The sequence below is a fragment of the Asparagus officinalis genome, chromosome 3 (genome assembly GCF_001876935.1).
Source record: "Asparagus officinalis chromosome 3, Aspof.V1, whole genome shotgun sequence".
Classification (NCBI taxonomy): Eukaryota; Viridiplantae; Streptophyta; class Magnoliopsida; order Asparagales; family Asparagaceae; genus Asparagus; species Asparagus officinalis.
Window position 1 is genome coordinate 52,576,485 of NC_033796.1, and position 23,796 is coordinate 52,600,280.

General features: G+C 35.8%; 1 protein-coding gene, 1 long non-coding RNA gene and 1 other non-coding gene across 4 annotated transcripts in view; 1 reads left to right on the top strand and 2 right to left on the bottom strand.

Moving 5' to 3' along the window:
- The window catches only part of LOC109834123 (ribosome biogenesis protein WDR12 homolog), a 9,933-nt gene extending 1,539 nt beyond the window's left edge, over positions 1 to 8,394 (top strand). Inside the window, exons 4-14 of one of the 2 annotated variants that reach the window (XM_020402041.1) lie at positions 1,250 to 1,285; positions 1,376 to 1,461; positions 2,143 to 2,210; positions 2,295 to 2,405; positions 2,528 to 2,656; positions 4,571 to 4,714; positions 5,431 to 5,533; positions 5,615 to 5,751; positions 5,848 to 5,883; positions 5,959 to 6,059; positions 7,917 to 8,394. In XM_020402041.1, coding sequence (XP_020257630.1) covers positions 1,250 to 1,285; positions 1,376 to 1,461; positions 2,143 to 2,210; positions 2,295 to 2,405; positions 2,528 to 2,656; positions 4,571 to 4,714; positions 5,431 to 5,533; positions 5,615 to 5,751; positions 5,848 to 5,883; positions 5,959 to 6,051 — 943 coding nt within the window. In that variant the 3' untranslated portion in view covers positions 6,052 to 6,059; positions 7,917 to 8,394. The remainder of the gene's footprint in view (positions 1 to 1,249; positions 1,286 to 1,375; positions 1,462 to 2,142; positions 2,211 to 2,294; positions 2,406 to 2,527; positions 2,657 to 4,570; positions 4,715 to 5,430; positions 5,534 to 5,614; positions 5,752 to 5,847; positions 5,884 to 5,958; positions 6,060 to 7,916) is intronic. The other variant, XM_020402042.1, reaches the window with a different exon arrangement.
- TRNAK-CUU lies at positions 10,412 to 10,484 on the bottom strand. Its single transcript has one exon. It is a non-coding gene; the product is annotated as a tRNA-Lys (tRNA).
- On the bottom strand, positions 17,539 to 19,321 carry LOC109832282. Its single transcript, XR_002244682.1, has 3 exons — positions 18,703 to 19,321; positions 18,057 to 18,143; positions 17,539 to 17,770 (listed from the first exon to the last, which is right to left on the bottom strand). It is a non-coding gene; the product is annotated as an uncharacterized LOC109832282 (long non-coding RNA).

A 23,796-nucleotide genomic window follows, 5' to 3' on the forward strand; every position in this document is an offset into this window, starting at 1 on the left:
TCGGGATTAGATGTTAAAAGACTCCTCACCTGCTTCTTTTTACCTCTTCTTGTTGCTTCTTGGGTTTCTTTCGCATTGTAGGCTCTCCGCACAGCAGCATCCGTAGCATTAATATTTATTCCATATGCACTTTTGTGTAGCCCAATAAAGTGAAGTATTAGGGTTCTACATTAAGCCTAATCCATTTTGCTATGTCTGACCTTTGCTTGAGCTTTAGTATAATTTCTCAAGTGTAGTTTAGATGTTCAGGACATTGGGTTTAAACATATGTTTCTGCAGGAACTCATTATATTTCAGCTATATATTTGTGATGGGAAATGAAAAAATAGTTAGTTCTATAATATTTAATTATTCTACATTATATTTGACATGAGACTCCTTTAAAGATGATTCTAGCTTCAAAGGATTTTACTTGGCTACTTCTTTAACTTGGCGTACGATAAAAGCTGGAGTCCTTGAAATGGAGGAGAACCTGAGATGCAAACAAAAGGGAGAATGTGATCAATTATTTAGAATGCACATTGAAGCTGATAAGAAAAACTTTTAGATGATTCATTTAAATATCTGAATATAAAATCTATCAGTTCACTATAATCCTAATTATTGATTATATATAACATAATTGAGAAGAAAGTCTAACACCAAAGTTCGAGATTACTTTGCTTGTTGCATCATTAAGAAGCTATAATTCATCCTTGGTAGGAAGAAGGTCATTTTTGACATTTACTGTTATTTCATAATCTTATACCCCTTGATAATGTCAAATTTCCAAACATGACATAGGGTTTTGAGGTGTTAATAACGAATTGAGCCAAACAAATTATTGAAAATTTAATTCACTATAATCTGCTGGTTTATTATATCCCAGACTAGAGTGAGCTAAATTAGTTCTTGGATAAAACAAGTCCCTAGTCTGAACATGACCTTAGTCATATTGTCTTATCAGTTTGATGCTACCTATAAGGCCAATTGTAAGGACATTAGTGGCATGTGAAATCAATATTTGCCAGTACGTAATGTATACTTATCCCGTTACTTCTATTTTGTTATATTTTTTGTCGCAAAAGGATACATCTTTCATTGTGCCTGATCTTTTTTTTTCCTGAATTTATTCTCTTCTTTAACCAAACAATCTTGTCTATTCATCTAAGTGGTGTAGACACATGCACATGCACTTTATCCATGTTTAATAATAATTTCCTCTAAACGTGTGCCAATTATTCACTTAAATTGTTCTTCTTTCTGACAGATTCATTTTAACAGGGTGCTATGACAATATTTCAAGGTACAAATTTTTAAGTCTTATACGATTTACATCCTTTACAATCAATCGATGTAAATATATATCTGACGTGTATCATTCTACTTATTCTAGGATTTGGAAAGCTGGTTCATTATGTACACACATCTTAGAAGGGCACACCGGTGCAGTTACTTCTGTCAGCATCCTCAATACTACAGGTTGTTTTAGCAAGAGTTATTTCACTTCCCTCATACTGATATTCATTATTCATTGTGATTAGGGTGACTCTTTCCTGTAAATAGAATTGGATGTGGTGCAATATTGTCGATTGAAGTTTATAGGAATCACTAAAGCTGGTCAATTGTCAAAATTATTAATTCGGCTCATATATGAAACTGTTATGAAGGCTCTTCTTTTGATTTATTTTGTGCTTATATTTGTATCTACAATGAGATGACCTTTATCCCTGCCTTTTGGGTTTGACTGCATACATTCTTTTCTATGTTTGGATTTTCTGAGGACCTTTTTGTTGCTCAATCAGGAGATATCATTCCTTTTTTTACTGGTTAGTCTGTACTTTGTCTTACCCCTAGACTCAACTCCTAGCATCTTCTTCAATAAAGGTTCTGACTCCTACTAGTTACGTGTTCATCATTCTATGGCATGTTTTTACTATCTCAGTTGATTCTTCATAACTCAGTTTTCAATTAATGATACTTCTAGTTCATCCTCACTAATTTTTTTGGGTGCTTATCTTTTCAACACGCCCTTTTTTATTATTATCTATTTTGATAACTTGCACATGATGTTCAGTATATGCGTGTGTATCAACATCTTCATCAAGCTTTCTGTCAGCACTTCATAGGGAGTTGCCTATTGATGTAAATTTATTTTCTTAGCAGGAGTAGAGAATGGCAACATCCGTTTGGCCACTGGTTCAAAGGATCGGACATTGAGACTATGGATGGTATATTGTGTTTTTAACTATCTCTTCTTGTGAAAAGCCTAAGTTTTTATGTGCAATACTTATATGACCTTTATACCCTCAAAGCTTGATGTTGCTGGGAAGGTGGATTATCCGATGAAGATTGGAGCATACAAAGTTCTTAATGGACACATGGCTTCTGTACAGAGCATTTCTTCAGCACCTTTAGGAGATAAGGTAGACCTTCTCTTGCCTGATCGAGAGTTTGTAATTCTGACTCGAGATTTTTCTTTTTCTAATTCAAAACTTTTACCTAACCAGATTATGATATATTCAACCCCTTATTTTCATGCTTTTAGATATGCTCAGGCTCTTGGGATTGCTCTGTCAAGTTGTGGAAAGTTAATGATTCTGAAGTAGAAGGTGATTCTGTGTCGATAAAGAAGAGGAAGCTTGTTTCTGACATGGTTGAAGAATCTCAAGCAGAGGTATTCTTCATCTTTCTTTCCAAACACATAACAATTGTTTGTTGACAATGCCACAAGCAAGAAGATGTGATGTTATACACTAGCTCAACAAGTGTACAAAATAAACATGATAACATCAAAATATTTTGTGGGTTTATATCCTGGTGTTCACATATTTTACTGAAAAAGAACCCAAAACTAACTTCAAAAGCAATCCATATTTAGCAATATAACTCCAGTTAGGCTCCCCCTTTCCCGACACAAATGGGCTGTCTTTGGTCACATGGAAAGTAGAGGGAAAAAATGAGCAAAGAAAGAGCAAGTAATGCAGTTACTTGAAACGGAAAACTTCTAAGGAGCTTGGAAGCCCATGGCTTTGATGTTTTACTTTCTGTATCTCTTCCAAATATGTGTACACGTGCAAAGTGTCCATACACATTGGGAGAGACAGTAGTCACATACGCTAATAGTCAAAAAGTAAACAGGGAAAGAAACAAATCTCAGCGATACTTTCTTGGAATAGCCAAGGGAAGCCTTGTTGCTCGGCATCTTACCCATAAGGCTTCTATTCTTTGCTTCACTTTTATCTTTAGGGGTGAATCTTCATAGCTGTATTATGTGGTAGCATCTCAGGAATTTTTTTAAAGATTAAAAATCAGCCTAGTGTGACTCCTGATTTTGGAGGCCTGGGAAGTTTAGGCATGCAGAACCTTGCCTCATATTTTGGGAGTATTTGTGCAAGTTTAGCCCATAACCTTAAGGTGACAAGGGTATACCATGTAACAGCCTGGATTGTCAGGAGAAGAAAAATAAAAATCTCATAGGCACACATTAATGCGTTATAATTTCAAACTTGGATAGTCGAATGAAGGGAATAAGTTCGTACCACCCAGTATTTTCATGTTATAAACTATAATATGAAACTTAAAGTTGGGCACATTTTTAATAACTGCCCAATCAACTAGCTAGTTTCAGTTCTGCCAATTTGGACGCCTATGAACATCAGTTCTTCCTCCTAGGTTTTCCTCTCTACATTATCTGTAGTTTAGTTGAAGGAGTATTATATAAGGGAGTTATTTAAATTTTTGATAGGGCAAAGCTGGAGTTGGCATGTAGTTTTTTTTGGAGCTCTGAGTTGACTTTTTTGGGATGCAGAAGTTGTTGATATCGTCAAGAAAAATAAAATCCTCATAGGCACACATTAATACATTATAATTTCAAACTGATGTTCATAGGCACATATTATATTTGTTGTTATTTTCATGTTATAAATTATAATATGAAACTTAAAGTTGAGCACATTTTAATAACTGTCCAATCAACTAGCTAGTTTCAGTTCTGCCAATTTGGATGCCTATGAACATCAGTTCTTCCTCCTTGGTTTTCCTCTCTACATTATCATATAGTTTAGTTGACGGAGTCTTATGTAAGGGAGTTATTTAACTTGTTGATAGGGCAAAACTGGAGTTGGCATGTAGTTTTTTGGAGCTCTGAGTTAACTTTTTTGGGATGCAAAAGTTATTGATGTCGTCAAGAAATTTACTCTGGGTAGTAAGGCAATAGAGTTCTTTTAAATGTTTGATGCAAAAAAACTGCTGCTTATATCTGTCTTGCTGGAGTCCTGAGTTTCTTTTGTGCAGAAATTTTTTTCATTCATGGAGTTCTAAGTTGCTATGCTGGGGCATCCATACAAGGTTCTTGTTAATTTTGTGTCTTTGTTGAATCATCTTCAATAGAAAAATGTCCATATTTAAGGTGAAACAGATGAGAAATTGGTATATATATAATCAGATCACCAGATGCTTTTAGTAAGTAGCTATTCTAATATTCGAGTAGCGGTAGTGTCTTGAGCCCTTTCTTGTAGAATTCTTTATGATTTTGTTAAACAGCATAAATTCAGCCGTAATAACTCATCTTACTTTCTCATGTTATCAGATCGAGGCTATGTCAAGCTTTGTTGGCCACACACAATGTGTGTCTTCAGTTACCTGGCCAGAACTTGAAACTATATATTCAGCGTCATGGGACCATTCTATCAGAAGTTGGGATGTCGAAACAGGCAAAAGCCCTTGGAACATGGTATGTACTATGCATGATAGACTTTTATGTTTTGACAAAAGCAAAAATGTTGCACAAACAAGAATAATTCTGTGTCTGGTTTTGCACAAATGCTTGCATACTGGGTTTTTTTTGGCTTCTGATGCCTGTACATGCCTCATTGAATCCTAATTCCATGGCTATGTAATGGATCAATCTCTGTCAATGTATATTTTTGCTGTCTTGCAGGATATGGGCATGCATAGGTGGCTTATGTTGTCTCACCGGACAACGAGGTCCACAAATTAATTTACTACAATAGAAAAAAATTAGTTTTTTAAAAATTTGAAAGTGACAAAAAAATTTCTTTCCTCAAAAAATTTGGTTGCTTGTGCTTGGTATCTCATATTTTGATGAAGCACAAGTAACAAAAATCTGACATATACCTACATTTGGCATATGAGTGCAGCTTCATGCTTAAATTGATAAAGATCTGTGTCTTCTATTTAATTTTTCAGTCATAATGGGATTCTATTATTCTAGTTTTCATGAAAGTGCAAAGTGAATTTGCAAGGTGTCGATCCCTTGTTCACTACAATGCTTGTTTCTGCACAGACTCACACATCGTGTTAGGCACTTTAAAAGTTTGGATTTGGTCAGACGGGCTTCCTCTGCCAATTCATGAAATTACTAACTGACATCCTGCATATTCTGGTATCCTACTGCTTGGCCTTCAATTTTCTTACTGTTGTGTGTAGGTTAGCGGAAAAGTATTTAATTGCCTTGATGTTGGAGGCAGAGAACTCATTGCTGCTGGTGGTTCAGATCCTATTCTGAGGATATGGGATCCTCGAAAGCCAGGTTTACTTTCTTAGGATTATGCTTAGAATCTGCCATTCCCCCTTTACTTACAGTCTGGGACTAACAACCTTTGCCATACAGGAACTTTGGCTCCCATTTTCCAGTTCTCATCTCACGCTTCTTGGATCACTGCTTGCAAGTGGCATTCAAGTTCACAGTTCCATTTGGTTTCTTCATCATATGATGGGAAGGTGATGTTGTGGGATTTGAGAACAGCGGTACAACTCCTCACCTATTCTATACAGTTAGTATTGTAATCCTCTTGAGCTAGTATGATAACAATTTGACTACATTGATGAATGCTTATGTTGCAGTGGCCCTTGGCAGTAATAGATTCTCACAAGGACAAGGTTCGTGATTTTCTCTTTTTATGTGTCAATTAGACAAATAGAGCAGCATATTGACATGTATCTTGGTGATTGCAGGTATTATGCGTGGACTGGTGGAAAGGTGATAGTGTGGTTAGTGGAGGAGCTGATTCAAAGCTATGCATTTCTTCTGGGATATCAATACAGTAAAAATTAAGGTGGTACTCTTCAGTAAACTCCCATTTATTTTTCTTTTTTGTATGTGAAGAGAGAAAAGGTTTCAAAATCATGCTTCTTTGGTTCCCCATTTCCTTCCCCTCTATGCTCTTGTGGCTATGTTGAGACTCCTGGGTCAAGTGTGGTTTCAACTTTCAAGACAAAAGGTCAAGAAATACCTTGCTTACTTTGTTACTGAAAAGCAACTGGATGTACACTATATGTCAAATGTACCCAAAACGTCGGTCTCTAAACTTTGGAACCGTACCTGTACCCGCACCTACACTTCCTTGGATACCCCTTGAATACATGCACAATTTTCTTTGGACAAGTAATCAATTACATAATACTTTTTTTAATCCAATTAAATTCATTGTAATGCTGGAAATGCAAACCATTAAATCCCACCCACCTGCCACAATGTGGGCTTCTGTAGACATGCCCAAACAATGAGGAACAGGTAGATTGATATTTGTGACACCTACTAAGATGTGTTTACATCAGTTGTAGGAAATTTGAATGTAGAAGTTCTTCATGTAACAAGACCCAGTGAACGAAAGATACAAATGAAATAGATGACCATCTAAAACTGGGATATATATCAGGACGCTTTGTTTTTGTACATAACAGATGAGAAATCTGTATGTTGCAGAAGGCGATGTTTTGTGAGGTTCTGCTAGGTAATGGTCCTATTATCTCAAGGTAAGAACTAAGAGTTAGGGTTGCCTTGCATGATGTCTATTTTAGCTGTGAAAAGAGCTTGAGTTCTAATAAAATTTAAAAATCCAAATGATGAAACAAAAATAGTATATTCTTTAATGATAAGTATATTCCTTAAGGAATTTGAACTAGTTTTCAGAGGTTTGACCTTTCGTTGATTAATCACCATTATCTTGATATGATCTATGGGGATGCCTTTTATGGTTTCTATTTCAGCTTTGAAAAGAGCTTGAGTTCTAGTAAAATGTAAAATTCCAGATGAAACAAAAATACTAGTCTTTAATAATAAGTACATTCATTTAGGAATTTGATCTAATTTGCAGAGGTTTGACATTTGGTTGATTAATCACCATTATTATGATATGATATTTCTCCCATTGTATAAATAGATTCATTTTAATTACTACTACAGATTCACAAGTATCCTAGGAAGAATGCTTTTCCAGAAGAAAGGCACATTATTAGTTAATTTGGGACAATTGGAAACAGTGTTTCTGGTGTCTTGGACGATCTTTGGTTGATAGCAATGTAAAACTTTGGTAATTGTTGAAGTGGCTTCCTCCAATTAACAATGTATGCTGAAAGCTGAAGCTGTTTCATATTAGTTCCCTAGGTGTGCTGAGAACTGATCTATTTATTTAGATTGTACCCTTACCGCCAAAAGTTAATCATACAGATTATAAATCAGATACCTCTTACTCTACTAACACTTGCTCACTAACATTTACAGTGTTGTTCTATTTCCATGTAAATATCAATATTGCAGTTACATGACATTGAATCTCTCTCTCATATAGAAGTATTTGGCAGAAAACATCATGATTAGGAAGGTTATTGAAGCAAAGAACAGTTCTTCATATTCAGATGGTTAGGACAGATACTGAATTATATTTATTAAATTTTATTTTGGTATTTATACTCCAATTCTCCTTTTGATTTGATGAAACTGTTGTAAAGTACTGTATTCTATCAAATTGGCATTGAGAATAATAAAGATCATAAACAGGCAGCTCTTTTTTATGACTTGTTTTTATCCTCGTTTAAATTTGTAGTCCTATAACTTAATCTAGAGTGGTAAGATTTTGTTTTTCCCTCGTCAATGCTTGATTTGTTTCCTGTGTGTACTGATTACCTATCAGCTCTCCACTGCAAGCAGAAGCTAACTGCAGACAAGGCATTCCTATACACAACATAATTGTGGCGCTAATTTATCAACTGGCAATTGAGGAATGAACAGAGTGCGCAAGCTATATCTCTGAGCGGGTGGAGAGTGAAATTTTGTGCGTTCTTCAGCATTAACTGCTGGGTTTTCTATATTAGCAGAGTAAAATCTAATCATTTTTTGAGTGGCAAGATGTATTAAGTTTGCTTAGTGGTGTGAATTTTGCTCAGAACGGTCAAGGAAATACTGCTAAATTTTTGTTATTTTCGCTACCTTGGAATGTTTCAGAGATTTATTGAGGAAGATTTGAAAAGAAAATCTCTGTGATGGATGTTGTAGTTTGATGCTGGTTTTATTAACGCAAGCATGAAGGTCAGTGGAGTTCACTTCAAGTTTGTGTCGCCAAATGTATTTTGATTCCAAAGCTTAAATCATTATAAAACCATTTGAAGGGACGATCTAGCTTATATTTTCTTTTTGTTCTTTTCATTTCTTCTTTTTTTCTTTTCTTTTTTCACCTCTTTTTTTTTCTATTTTCTTTTTTTAAGAAAAAACTGTAGAGTACGCATGCTTTCATCATTGACTTGAATTATTCTAGTTTATGTCATTTATATTAATTTGAGATACTCCCGTTCGGTGTAAGATACATGTATTTCAAACTATGCAAGCATATGGGGCAGAGGAGCCCCCAAATCAAATTTTCATGTTGCCATAAAGTGTAGACGTAACGTGGTATTATTAAAATGCTAGTACTAAATATCCCTACTCATACAAAATTTGCTAAGGGTCGGACAGATGAGTAATTAAACTGAAAGCTGTAAACTTTTTTTTTTCCTGAAATCATATGCATTTTTTTATTGTTTCAATTAATTTGATTGTGCAAGAACTTTTCCTGTAACGCTATGTCAAACTTTTCTTATTGTTTGAATTAATTTGAAGACTATAAATTTTACTGACTAAATTTTAATCTTCTTTTGTTGATATAGAGGAATTGGATTTATAGAAGACTGAATTTTACTGACCTTCCGAAAGAAATTTCCTTTTTGAATATTGAAGGATGAATTTTGATAGTAAACCTGTTAGTTTCACATGAAAAAAAAAGGACAAATAAGATTGTAGTTGCAAACCCTTTTTCTAGTTCTTTTTTCCATATAGGGGAGTTTCTTGGGAATATTTTTAATAATAGATCAATATTGTAGCTAGATATAAATGAAAAATATAGGACAATTTTCTAAAAATACCTTCAACAATATATGAATATTGTTAAAAAAATTCTTTAAAAAAAAGAAGTGCCCACCATAGGTGTCCATTTGGGCTTCGGCCAGGACCCGGCTCGGTATCCGGCCCGGACCCGGTAAAGGCCTGGGAAAAGCCCATACAAACCGGGTCGACCAGGCTCCCGGCCCCAGTTGTATTGGTGAAACCCGACACTAGGTAGGGGAGTGATTTGGCCACCTCACTACCAAGTTTAATGTAGGAACTTGGTACCAAGTTTCTCCATATTTCTCTCTCTCTCTCTATATATATATATATATATATATATATATATATCTTGGATATAATTATATTAGATTATGGTCATTAATGCATATTTATATATATTTCTATGTGTATATAATTTTTTTTGAGAAAAATGGTCGTAGCCTCTCTTAGTCCTAAGTGTATATAGTTGTATATATTTAAGTACGAAAGTAAATATACGTACAACTATGTATATACATTTGTAAGTATACAAATATATTATATTATATACTTATATGTATACTCTTACCAGGGTAGATATACTAAAATATAAGTATATATAATGTAGTTATAAGTATACTTATATGTGTATATTTATACACTTATATAAGTATATTTTATATAAGTACATAAGTATAATTATATTTTTCATATATATAAATTATATAAATATACTTTAATAAGCATATTATAAGAATCTAACAAATACACATATAATTATTTAATACATAATTATAAGTAAGTAATATATACTTATGTGATTCTCTCTCTCAAGTTATAACTTATAAGTATGTACATTATACTTACATATAATATATGTATATATAATATATATAGCTATATACTAATATGTAAGTATATTAATAGATACTTATATAAGTAAAATAAGATTAATCTAATTTTTAAATAATTTTTTGTTAAATAAATAAATAAATCCAGACTAGCTCGGCCCGGGCACCTTGGATCCGGGCTAAGCATTTTGCCCGGCCCAAGCCCTCAAATTCGGGCTCGACAAGTCTGGACCAGCCCGTTTGGACAGGTCTAGGCTTGAAACCCTTTTTCTAGTCCTTTGCTTCATAGGGGAGTTTCTTGGGAGGAATTTTTATAATGGGTCAATATTGTAGATAGATATACATGAAAAATACAGTACCGTTTTCTGAAAATATCTTTAATAATATATAAATATTGTTAAAAAATTTCTTCAAAACATAAAAAAAAAATAAGAGGACGCGCCCACCGTGGGGCTCGAACCCACGACCACAAGGTTAAGAGCCTTGCGCTCTACCAACTGAGCTAGACGGGCCGATATTGACGTTATGTTTAACGATAATTATATGCATCATACTACTAAATATAAATTATAAATTAACATATACTACTAAATAGAATGTGATAAAGCATATACTACTAAATATAAATTAACATAAAATAAATAACATCACTGTAATCGTTAATTTTAATATAGGTAGTTAAATCTGTTGTGCTATACACTTACTTTCTATGACATTTTTTTTAATAGAAAACCCTTTATAGGAAAAAATTTTCCGGTTAAAGTTGATGATGATCATAGTATTTCTCCAACTTTCTTCTTGATAATCAACCTCAGCAGCTCAAACGGAAAGGATTAAAAAAATCTCTATGACATTTTTTAATAGAAAACCCTTTATAGGAATTTTTCCCCCCGTTAAAGTTGATGATCATAGTATTTCTCCCAACTTTTCTTCTTGATAATCAACCTCAGCATCTCCAACGGAAAGGATTATTAGAATATGATTTGAAAACATCAGAGAAGCAAGGATATTTTGTCATATTACAACCCCAGGGATTGGTTAATTGTATGTTAGACCCCGAAATATTCACATTGTTCACTTAGATACCAAATCTCTTAACTTGTTTCCCCCTAATTAAAGCTAATTGTAGTTAGTCTTCCATGTTAATGGATGACAAGGAAGGGAGACGAACAGTTAATTCCGTTTGGAAATTTGTTTTAGGGGGAAACCGAGGGAGGAGAGAAGAACTTACAACCAAAATGGTCTGATTTATTTCCCTCAAATTCAACGGTAGAGAAGAGAAGAATTGATCAAGAGCATTAATATTTTACCCATTTATCATCATGAATCAATGGGTGAAAATTTATTTTGAAACCGTCTGTTCTTTTCTTTTATATTTATTACTAGTATGCAAAACGTGAGTTGCACGTTATTCATGTTAAGGAACCATATAAGATAAAAATTAAATGCCAACTAATATTTTCACATACTTATATTATTACCACTTATGAAACATTAATAGAAAAATCATCCTTCATTGAATCCTTTTTTTTTTTGCAATTTATTTATCAAAAAACGATGTGGATATGGTAAGTTGAAATCAATAGATATGGACATGATGTAGAATTTAGTGTTTGAGAAAATGTTTCATGACAGAGTGTGCTAATTACAATAACGGTATAATGTTGGGCTCTAAAGCCTCTCTTTGGGGTCCGAGGAAACACGAAGTCGCCGAGAGAGAAGGTCACACAAACACAAAATTAACAGCACAAACACAAACAACGAATTTTACGTGGTTCGGCAAGTTGCCTACCTCCACGGGTAGGGGTGCATTCGGTCTGGATACGGCTCGGATATGATGCTTGTCATATCCATATCCGCTTACCCATCTCAGATACGGATACGGATACAGATATACCTCGATAAGAAAATTTTATAACCATATCCGCTAAAATCGGATACGGTTACAGATATACATGCGGATATATAAGCGGATATGCATGTAGATACAAAACGGATATGAGAAAACTAGATAGTATTGAGAAAAATATAGTTCATGTGATACAAAAGAGTTTGCTAATATGTCCATTATAATTGAAAAGTTAATATTAGACATCTTGATCATCAAAATTAACCACAAAATCCACAATCTAAGAATCGAAACTATTATAAGAGTATGACTTATATGTATTCAGATATTTCGGATACGGATACGGATATTTCACTACAAAACCATATCCGTAATCATATCATATTGGTTATAGATTTGAGTAACCATATTTGTATCCTAACGGATACGGTTACGAATTTTTTCTCGGATATGGATAAGGGTTAGCACCCCTATCCACGAGGCAAGAAGGGGATGAGTTTTCACTAATAGAGAAGAGAGTACATATAGAGATTACAAAATCACTCAAAATCTCTCAAACAAAGCTCTCAAATCTACGGATATTTCACTACAAAACCATATCCGTAATCATATCATATTGGTTATAGATTTGAGTAACCATATTTGTATCCTAACGGATACGGTTACGAATTTTTTCTCGGATATGGATACGGTTTAGCACCCCTATCCACGAGGCAAGAAGGGGATGAGTTTTCACTAATAGAGAAGAGAGTACATATAGAGATTACAAAATCACTCAAAATCTCTCAAACAAAGCTCTCAAATCTCTCACATAAACCCCAAACAAATTGCTCAGAAAACTCTCTTTTCTGTGCACCAAATAACTTCTTTTCAACCTTACCTTAACCCTAAAAAACGTGTGTTTCAATATATATCAAAACACAAACCAAATCAGAACAGGAAACGAAGCCCAGGTCCAAATCCGATTGGCGGTCGACCGGCGAAACCATCGCGGTCGACCGGACAGAACGAAAGAAACCAAAAAAATCCATTACAGGGTTCGTGGCCGACCGTCGAAGCCATCGCGGTCGACCGGACAGAAATCCTGAAACTACCATATACTCGTGCACGTTTCTGGTTGACAGCACCCTTGGTCGCGGTCGACCGGAAAACCTCCAAACTGTTTCCTTCGTCAAATTTCCTGAACTTCAACACTGTCATCGCCGTTTCTACAATTCTCCACCTCGACGAAGTTTTCCCAAAGCTGAGCCGACAACAACCAAACCAAACGTCCCACTTGTTGCGTCCAGTACGAAGTAGAAACAATCCATGACAACAGACTCAATCCACAATAAGTCAAGAACCCAGACAAGAATGTGAACAAACTCCAAAATGTTGGTATCAACTCATCAAATTGGCTGCATCAAAATGACTGCATACGTATCCTCTTGCCCAAGGAATCAAGCCTCACGTAGTTCACCCAAATGGCCTCCAAAAGCCCTCAATCAACTAGAAGGATTTTCAACCCTTCACCTACTTCATGATCATCACCAACAAATCTGTAGCTGATAACACTTCTAATAACCTCAAAGTGAAAAGATAAACTATCTTCCAAACTTACATCTCTCCACACAAAATCTGTCTTGGAGCTTAACTCCTCAACCCTATATGTAGAAGAAACACAATTACCAAACACCTCCACCTGATGTGAGCCAACGACCATAGCCAAATCTGAACTGTGTCCACCTGCTGTACTTGAATCTTGGTCTTCGAACTCATCATCTGTATCCACACCAACATGATTCCTAATCTGTGTCACATCAGCTAGAATTCCAAACGATACAGAATGATCTGGAGAATGTGAAGTAATCTCCACCCAACGTGAAGTAACATCACTCTCCACCCACTGCAATACATCTATGATCTGTCCAACACTCTCCACCTACTGAGAGTCAAACGTGACATTACTGCTTAGAACAATCTTCTTGAAAATAGAGTCCCATAACATGTAGCCAAACATGCCTCAGAATTCCAAATATGCACTCGGATCAATTTTCACATCCTCGATGTGACAATATGCTGAGAACCCAAATATCCGAAGCAAACCAAAAAACTGAAGCAGCTCTAACAGACCCAAATACTCTAATCGCAGCAGACGACAACCTATGAATAAGATGGCTCGAATATATCAAAGCCTCAGTACCAAAACTCTTCTTCAAACTACTGCTTGACACCAAACATTGATCCTTCTCCAGCAAGGAACAGCTCATCAAATTTACCACCTCGTCTCGTTGCCTCAATATTTTCTTTCCAATAAAACGTCTCAAACTGCCTTGAGCTCGGCACAAATGCAGAAATGGATCCTCTTGTACTTCCCACCAAAATCAAAATGGAGTACTCTGTCCTTACTGTCTCTTTTGATCTCTATACACTTCTTCCACCAGTTGTTGACTACTAGGAACTCAAATGGAACTTAGTTGCAACCCAAACATGTCTAGAACAGTCATCAACAAAGAAAACCAAATCCCTATTACCTCCCAATGATGCCTTCTTGGAAGACCCCCAAATGCCCACGTGAACATCATCTAGAAGACCCTTAGCTCGATGAATAGAGATATCAAACTTCACCTCGGTCTTCTTGCTCACATCACTATGCTCACAGGACTTCAAATTGCAGGTCAAAGCATCTCTCACCAATCATTGCATATCCAAAGCTTGCAAAGAACCAACACTAGAATGTCCCAGCCTCAAACGCCACGGTCTAGCCGAATCAATAGAAGTCGCTAGCGCTCCACCTGTCACTGTACTTTCAGTCAAGTAGTACAAGTTATTCTTCCTAACACCCTTCATCACAATTATGGACCCCTTTGTGACCTTCAAAATTGTATTCTCTAAGATCATCCCATAGCCTGTTGCCTCCAAAGTTCCAAGTGAAATGATGTTCTTTGTTAACTGCGGAACGAATCTCACTTTCTTCAGCTCCTTACTTACCCCATCACACATACTGATTCGAACTGTTCCAATCCATTAATAGGGCATACGTGATTATTACTCATGCGCACGACATCCCTTCTTTCCAACTCCTCAAAGCTGGAGAACCAATCTCTCCTAGGGCAAATATGGTATATAGCACCCGAATTCAACATCCACTCCGTAGAGTTGACATAACAAACTGACGGTAGTGCTGGGTATGAGTAGTCAGAAGAATCTGAATCTAAATTGTAGCCACTAGCTTTGGCAACATTCACCTCTGAAGATTGTACGATTTTTCCTTATTCTTCCAGGCTCTATCCTTCAACTTTAGGCATTCAGACTTTCAATGTTCATCTTCTTTGAAAAAAGAACATTGATTTCTACCAACTGAAGGATGTGCTCCTCTAGACTGCGACCTCCTATTTTGGTTTGGACTTTTCCCTCTTACGGTTAATACCTCTGCTATTGTATCATTTGAAGACTCATTGTCCTTCTTTCTTAGTTGATAAATCACAAGAGCAGTGGTAACCTCACTATACGAAAGAGATATTTTTTTATTAATTAGGGTAAGAACGAAGGTCTCATATTCCTCATCAGACAAGGAACTCAATAACAATAATGCCTTGTCCTCATCCTCGATCATGACATCCACATTCGCTAAATCCGTAAGAAGCTTCATGTAGTTGTTCATGTGATCACTAATTAAGATTTTATTCTTCAACTGGAAACGGTAAAGTCTCCTCTTCAAATGCAAGCGGTTCTTAACACTCATCGTCAAATACTTGACTTTAAGAATCTCCCAAATCTTCTTTGCAGAAGTCTTATTGATCACATCATATTTTAGATCATGCATTAAACAAGACCTAATCACGTCATACGCCGTCCGATTCATCTTCTTCCAAATCTTTTTCAATGTCGTCTCGCTTGCCGTCCAACTCCAAAGTGTCTTCCAAATTTTGTGCGTTCACCGCAACCAAAACTTCACATCTCCATAAGCTAAAGTTGTTCATGCCATTAAACTTCTCCACATCTATCTTCATAGAGTGGATATTTAAACTTTGAACGGTCTTCACGCCAGAAGTATCACTCTCAACACCTTCTTTCCCAGCCATCTTCCTCAAAACACCAACAAACCAATGCAGAACAAACTAAAAAATAAATCCAAACTGTGAGAAAGGTAGATTTTTACCTCTAATTGAAACCTTAACAAGAGCCTCCAAAAGATCTCACTCTCACACGACGGAAGATAAAATCTACAATAGTAAAAACCCCACACTTGTCTCCAATTGAAACCCTAGACGAGCTTCCAAAGTGATCTACTCCTTCACCTAACCCAAGCGTAAGCTGGTGCTCTGATACCACTTGTTGGGCTATGAAGCCTCTCTGTGGGGTCCGAGGTAACACGAAGTCGCCAAGAGAGAAGGTCACACAAACACAAAATTAACAGCACACACACAAATAATAAATTTTATGTGGTTAGGCAAGTTGCCTACGTCCACAGGGCAAGAAGGGGATAAGTTTTCACTAATAGAGAAGAGAGTACAAATAGAGACTACAAAATCACTCAAAATCTCTCAAATCTCTCACACAAACCCAAATAAATTGTCTAGAAAACTCTCTTTTTTGTGCACCAAATAACCCTTTTTCAACCTTACCTTAACCCTAAAAACGTGTGTTTCAATATATATCAAAACACAAACCAAATCAGAACAGGAAACGAAGCCCAGGCCTAAACTCGATTGGCGGTCGACCGTCGAAACCATCGCGGTCGACCGAACAGAACGAAAGAAACCAAAAATTCTGTTACAGGGTCCGCGGTCAACCGCTGAAGTCTTCGCGATCGACCGAACAGAAATCCTGAAACTGCCCTGTACTCGTGCACGTTTCCGGTCGACCGTACCATTGGTCGCGATCGGCCGGGAAGCCTCCAAACTATTTCCTTCGTCAAATTTCCTGAACTTCAACACTGTCATCGCCGTTTCTACATATAAGCGTATTAAATAGCTCAAGCAATTAATTCTTACTTTAGTTATAAGATTTCCAATAGTACAAACTGATCAAATGATTTTTTGTACTTTCAACAATACTACTAATATTACATTAAAAACACTAAGTAATGCAATTTATATTATCCATCAAAATATATTTTACAAACATGAGTAATATTTTGGACATAATGAGGTAATAATTTAATAAGTTTAATATAATTCATTCAATGAGTTAACAACAAATATTACCTGTTGAATGGTGTTATAAACACTTCTTTGTAGTGTGATTCCTTTAAAAAAATTCTCCAAACAAGAATTTGATAAGTCTAAATTGCTTTAATTTCAAACTTAACAAAAAAACCAAAAACATTCCTCGACTTGAATAAAACACTAGTAGAATAACACACAATCTAGACAGAAAATTCCGTCTAGGTTACTTGGAACCCCGTCTAGATTAATTCCGTCTAGTTTGAATCAAACTAGACAGAATTCCATCTAGGTTGACAAAACTAGACAGAATACAACCTAGACGGAATTTGAAAATCTGTCTAGGCAGATACTGTAGCAACCTAGACGGAATTTCCGTCTATGCTGCTACAATAACTGTCTTGGTTGCTACTACAGTAACCGCCTAGGTTGTTACTGTAGCAGCCTAGACGAAAATTCCATCTAGGTAGCGATGCTACAGAGTTTTTTTTACAGAAATCTACGTTGCAAGCTATATAATATCATATGTACGTGTACACAATATTGCACAACACCAAATCATATTCATATCCAACACAATCGATCTAATTATATTTCAATATCAAATATAATTACATTCAAATAATACATTCACCAAAATACTAGAGAGATACATAAATTCTTTACATAGATAATAAAGAATACAATTGTTTACATAACTTGATGAACTTTGCATAATTTATAGAATCCAATTGCATTTACTCCTCCAAGTTGTTGAAGCATCATGTTTCTTCAACAAGCTCATGTTTCTTCCTCCTTGATCCTACGTTATACAAAATTCAACATCAATTAGTCCATGCCATGAAATACACTTAGAAAGCATTAACTTTGCGAAAGAACTAGTAGGGAAATCAAAATATTGATTACTGGATTAACAACAACATTGAGAGCAATCCATGTACACATTCTGAGCCTTTTTTTAACAACTGGTTTCCATTTCAGAAAAGAGAGGTTCAAGCAGCCTTAGTTCTTAATCATTGTCTTCAGCACTACTACAAAAAATGATACACTAAATAATGATCATGAATATTAGCATATTGTATGTATACCATTTTCTAAGACATTTGCTCCTTTTGTTTGCAGTAAGCCTGCTCCATGTGCGAAAGAGGGACAGAACCACAAGTTTTAATATTTCCCTATTGAAAAAAAAAACCATAAAATCTCCACATTTATACATTCATTAATATCATAGTACAATCGTACTGGGAGTAGTAGTACATTTTCATCATAATTAAAGTTACACATCCTAAACATAGATACAAAACATTTTAAGACATTCTATTCAGACATATTTTCTTTGAATGATACACCATAAAACACTATCTTTATTTTCCATTACTAAAAGTCACTGAAAGCATCATTTGTTCATAAATAAATAATCTAAACTTTATTCATGAAAAAATAAACTAAGAACCATTATTCAGCACTATCTCAGTTTGACATGAGTGCTACATTTTCACCTGAGCGCTGCATAGCTAATTGAGGTCAGACCTTTTACATTAAAGGTGACATTCACATCAGCAAATCTAGCATCTTACTTATAGAATTCAAAAGGAAAAACTATCATGTTTGCATATCAATAGCATCCTGAAAATGAAATATGCAAGCTAATCAATTAGTAGAACTTCCTCATATTTTCAGCATGATTTTAATCATCCATGACCTAGAACCAGAGAATCCAAAAGGAAAACCTACCTCTGCGTCAAACTCAACCCCGGTCCCCGTCATCTGAGAATCAATCTCCCCCAAAATCCCCCTAACAGCAGCGAGATCCCCACTTTGCGCCACCAGGATCATAATTAAAGGAGTGGCTAATACTAAGTTTGACCTAAACTACACAGAAAGGGAAAGACATGGTATTAACTAACTGACACTAGTTTAGCACATGAAAATACTATATGGCCCTTACTATAGCTGAACGAAAACAAGAGGATTCATGTAGGAAACCTGAAAATATTTGGGTTGTTGCTGCAGTAGTTTTAAGTTCATAGTGTATGGAAGGTTCAAGACATTGGTAGACAGTAGTATATAGGTATGGTATTCTGAAGCTGAGCAATCAAGTAATGATAAACTAAGGAAGAAATCATTCAATTTTGCCAAACTAGACCCACATTACAAACTTGAACAGGCAAGTTAATGACTACACCTTGAAGCTGGACCATCCATGTTTCGTGCAAGTTTTTGATAAAATAGTTATTAAGTTGCTCTGTTATAATACATTATGATACATTCCCTCATTCCCTTGATATTTGGCAGCCTTCTAAGTCATTAAACCTTGCATAGTATATCACATGTTCACAAGGTAGCAACCAATAATTGATAGTATAGCGTTAGTTCTCTAATACACGATTTACATGACTTGATTACCAGTAGTTTAACAATCGTTCACTTCGATGTGTACATAAGAGAGAATTCAATATTGACATAGTATAGAAATTATTCCTTTAGGGTTTTTATGTACGTGTACACAATATTGCACAACACCAAATCATATTCATATCCAACACAATCGATCTAATTATATTTCAATATCAAATATAATTACATTCAAATAATACATTCACCAAAATACTAGAGAGATACATAAATTCTTTACATAGATAATAAAGAATACAATTGTTTACATAACTTGATGAACTTTGCATAATTTATAGAATCCAATTGCATTTACTCCTCCAAGTTGTTGAAGCATCATGTTTCTTCAACAAGCTCATGTTTCTTCCTCCTTGATCCTACGTTATACAAAATTCAACATCAATTAGTCCATGCCATGAAATACACTTAGAAAGCATTAACTTTGCGAAAGAACTAGTAGGGAAATCAAAATATTGATTACTGGATTAACAACAACATTGAGAGCAATCCATGTACACATTCTGAGCCTTTTTTTAACAACTGGTTTCCATTTCAGAAAAGAGAGGTTCAAGCAGCCTTAGTTCTTAATCATTGTCTTCAGCACTACTACAAAAAATGATACACTAAATAATGATCATGAATATTAGCATATTGTATGTATACCATTTTCTAAGACATTTGCTCCTTTTGTTTGCAGTAAGCCTGCTCCATGTGCGAAAGAGGGACAGAACCACAAGTTTTAATATTTCCCTATTGAAAAAAAAAACCATAAAATCTCCACATTTATACATTCATTAATATCATAGTACAATCGTACTGGGAGTAGTAGTACATTTTCATCATAATTAAAGTTACACATCCTAAACATAGATACAAAACATTTTAAGACATTCTATTCAGACATATTTTCTTTGAATGATACACCATAAAACACTATCTTTATTTTCCATTACTAAAAGTCACTGAAAGCATCATTTGTTCATAAATAAATAATCTAAACTTTATTCATGAAAAAATAAACTAAGAACCATTATTCAGCACTATCTCAGTTTGACATGAGTGCTACATTTTCACCTGAGCGCTGCATAGCTAATTGAGGTCAGACCTTTTACATTAAAGGTGACATTCACATCAGCAAATCTAGCATCTTACTTATAGAATTCAAAAGGAAAAACTATCATGTTTGCATATCAATAGCATCCTGAAAATGAAATATGCAAGCTAATCAATTAGTAGAACTTCCTCATATTTTCAGCATGATTTTAATCATCCATGACCTAGAACCAGAGAATCCAAAAGGAAAACCTACCTCTGCGTCAAACTCAACCCCGGTCCCCGTCATCTGAGAATCAATCTCCCCCAAAATCCCCCTAACAGCAGCGAGATCCCCACTTTGCGCCACCAGGATCATAATTAAAGGAGTGGCTAATACTAAGTTTGACCTAAACTACACAGAAAGGGAAAGACATGGTATTAACTAACTGACACTAGTTTAGCACATGAAAATACTATATGGCCCTTACTATAGCTGAACGAAAACAAGAGGATTCATGTAGGAAACCTGAAAATATTTGGGTTGTTGCTGCAGTAGTTTTAAGTTCATAGTGTATGGAAGGTTCAAGACATTGGTAGACAGTAGTATATAGGTATGGTATTCTGAAGCTGAGCAATCAAGTAATGATAAACTAAGGAAGAAATCATTCAATTTTGCCAAACTAGACCCACATTACAAACTTGAACAGGCAAGTTAATGACTACACCTTGAAGCTGGACCATCCATGTTTCGTGCAAGTTTTTGATAAAATAGTTATTAAGTTGCTCTGTTATAATACATTATGATACATTCCCTCATTCCCTTGATATTTGGCAGCGTCATTAAACCTCGCATAGTATATCACATGTTCACAAGGTAGCCACCAATAATTGATAGTAGAAGGTCACTTCTCTAATACACGATTGACATGACTTGATTGCCAGTAGTTCAACAATCGTTCACTTGGATGTGTACAGAAGAGAGAATTCAATATTGACATAGTATATAAATTATTCCTTTAGGGTTTTGATTGGTAGAATATTGTGGTAGTTAAAATAAATTTATGCGTTTAATAACTTCTTTGCATCTAATATAGATTTACAAATTCATATGCACATACTCAAAGTAGACTGGATTTTGATAGCATTGTTCCTCATACTTTTGACGCTCCAAATTCCCAATGAGCAAAATGGTCCTAGAAATTTGAACAACATAAAATGACACGAAACAAGTTGAGATTTACATGCCTTTGTTTCAGGAACAGGCTTCTGAGCAAGTTCCGACATTTGTTCCTGGAACAGAACATGCATCTTCTTCAGCCTATCCAGAGGTTCTGCTTTCCTATTACGAAAAAACTTCTCAATACAGTTAAATTTTACCTAGTTGCTAACATATTAATACACCAAAAACCAAAGAAGAGATAAACCTGGATATCCCCAGCTCATAAACTTCATTAGCTCCCACCAAATTCCCTTTGGGGACAAGGAAAAGGGCATATGCCTCGTAAAGAAGTGAATACTTCTGAAAAATTCTCTTCACTTCCAGAATAACCACATGTTTTACGTAACTGACCATTTATCCTGGATAACTAATCATGTTTGTTGCAACGACTAATATAAAAGCAACTAACTAGCTACTATTCTTCACTAAATACAAAAAATTTCAGCATTAGAGACTTCAAATCCTAGGTTATATCAGGAATCACCACCTAGGGTTTTCAATTCTAGAAGAGGGGCTTACATATAGGATCCAGGTCTTGAGGAACCTGACATCGTTCTGGTACCAACGATCGCCAGAGAACCTCTGAACGCAATCCTCCAAGAGGGCCTTGAGCTTTTGATCCGCCCCATCTGGGTTTCTCTCCAATTCGCCCAATTCACTGCTTATTGACCTGAAAATTGAACCAAAATCAACAAAATCAAAAGCCCATTTGAGAAATTGAAGTGGGTCAGTGAAATAGATCGCTTGCTGTAAATAGGGGAGGATGGGATCGGAGATAGAATTGGGGGAGGGCTTGATTGGAGATGGCCTGAAACAAGAAGAAGAAAAATGAGAGATTGGTGATTTGAGTGACGGGATAACAAATGAAGAAGGTAATAACCAATGTATAGTGATTAGTGATTTGAGTGGCGTGAGGCAGCGACAGCGTGGGGAAGCAGCGGCGGTGGCATGGGGAGCGACGAGAGGAGACCGAACAGGCTGGCGGCGTGGTTTGCCAGACAGGCCTGCGGCGTGGGTTTGCCAGACAGGCTGCGGCGGGTGGAGGTGAAAGCAAGCGGGCGGACGTGGAGATGAGAGAGAGAGAGAGAGAGAGCATTGTGGGGTGTTTATGAGGGGGATGGAAAAAAGAGGGGGTGATAGGCTGGTGTCTCGGCGCGCGCCGCCGCCCTCCGTCGTCAGGCCACCGTCTATCGCCGCCGCCGCAGCTGCCGCGCGCCCACCCGCCGGTCGGGCTTCCGTCCGACCGCGCCACCAACAGTCGTCGTCCGCCGCGCCGTCAGTAACACACCGCTAAAAAGTTGTTTCCTTGACTAACTCACAAATGATTGAGAACACCCCGCTCTCATGCATGTGGTACGTTCTAAGATGATTTGTACTCTCTCAACAGATTGAATGCTAATTAATTAAATATATAATAAATATAATCATATAATCATAGAAAATGCATTATATCTTATATCTAGTTAGTGTGCACCAGTTCGTGTTACGATAAAGTATTTTTTTTTTAAAAAGTCATGGTGACAACTTAATGTGTTCTCGCATTGTTTTCCTTTTGGATAGGTGCGTCACAGTTTATTTTTTTAACTAACATTTTGAGCTATCAATCAAACAAAAAAGAAAAAAGATAGAAATTCAAAGCATTCTTTTCTAATTTTGGCCGACTTTACATTAATTACTTTTCTGTCAATATTTACTTTTCTGTTTCCAAACGCCTCTAGATAAACACACATTTCTATTTCCAGACTAAAAGAAATCAAAACCATTGATTACCAACCCAAATCAATAAGTACACTGCAAAGGTTGGTGCACTGACAACATTAATCCCCTCCATTCAATTCTCCCTCCTTCTACCTCACTAAGTTTATAAACCCTCTCCCCCTCTATCACACATGCACACACACTCTACTGTCAAAAACTGAGTACGCAACAAAATCACGAGCCTCCTACGGCTCAAATAATTGGCTCCAATCTAGTTTATATTAGTTTTTTTAAGGAAAAGAGTGAATACAATAGGGAAATAGTGAATACATAGGGGGATATATATAGAAGGTCATTTTATTCTAATGATTTATGCAACAATTCAAATATAGACATCAAATTTGTTGCACTAATTAATGCATAGGGGAATATAGAAGGTCATTTTATTCCAATGATTTATGCAACGATTCAAATATAGACAT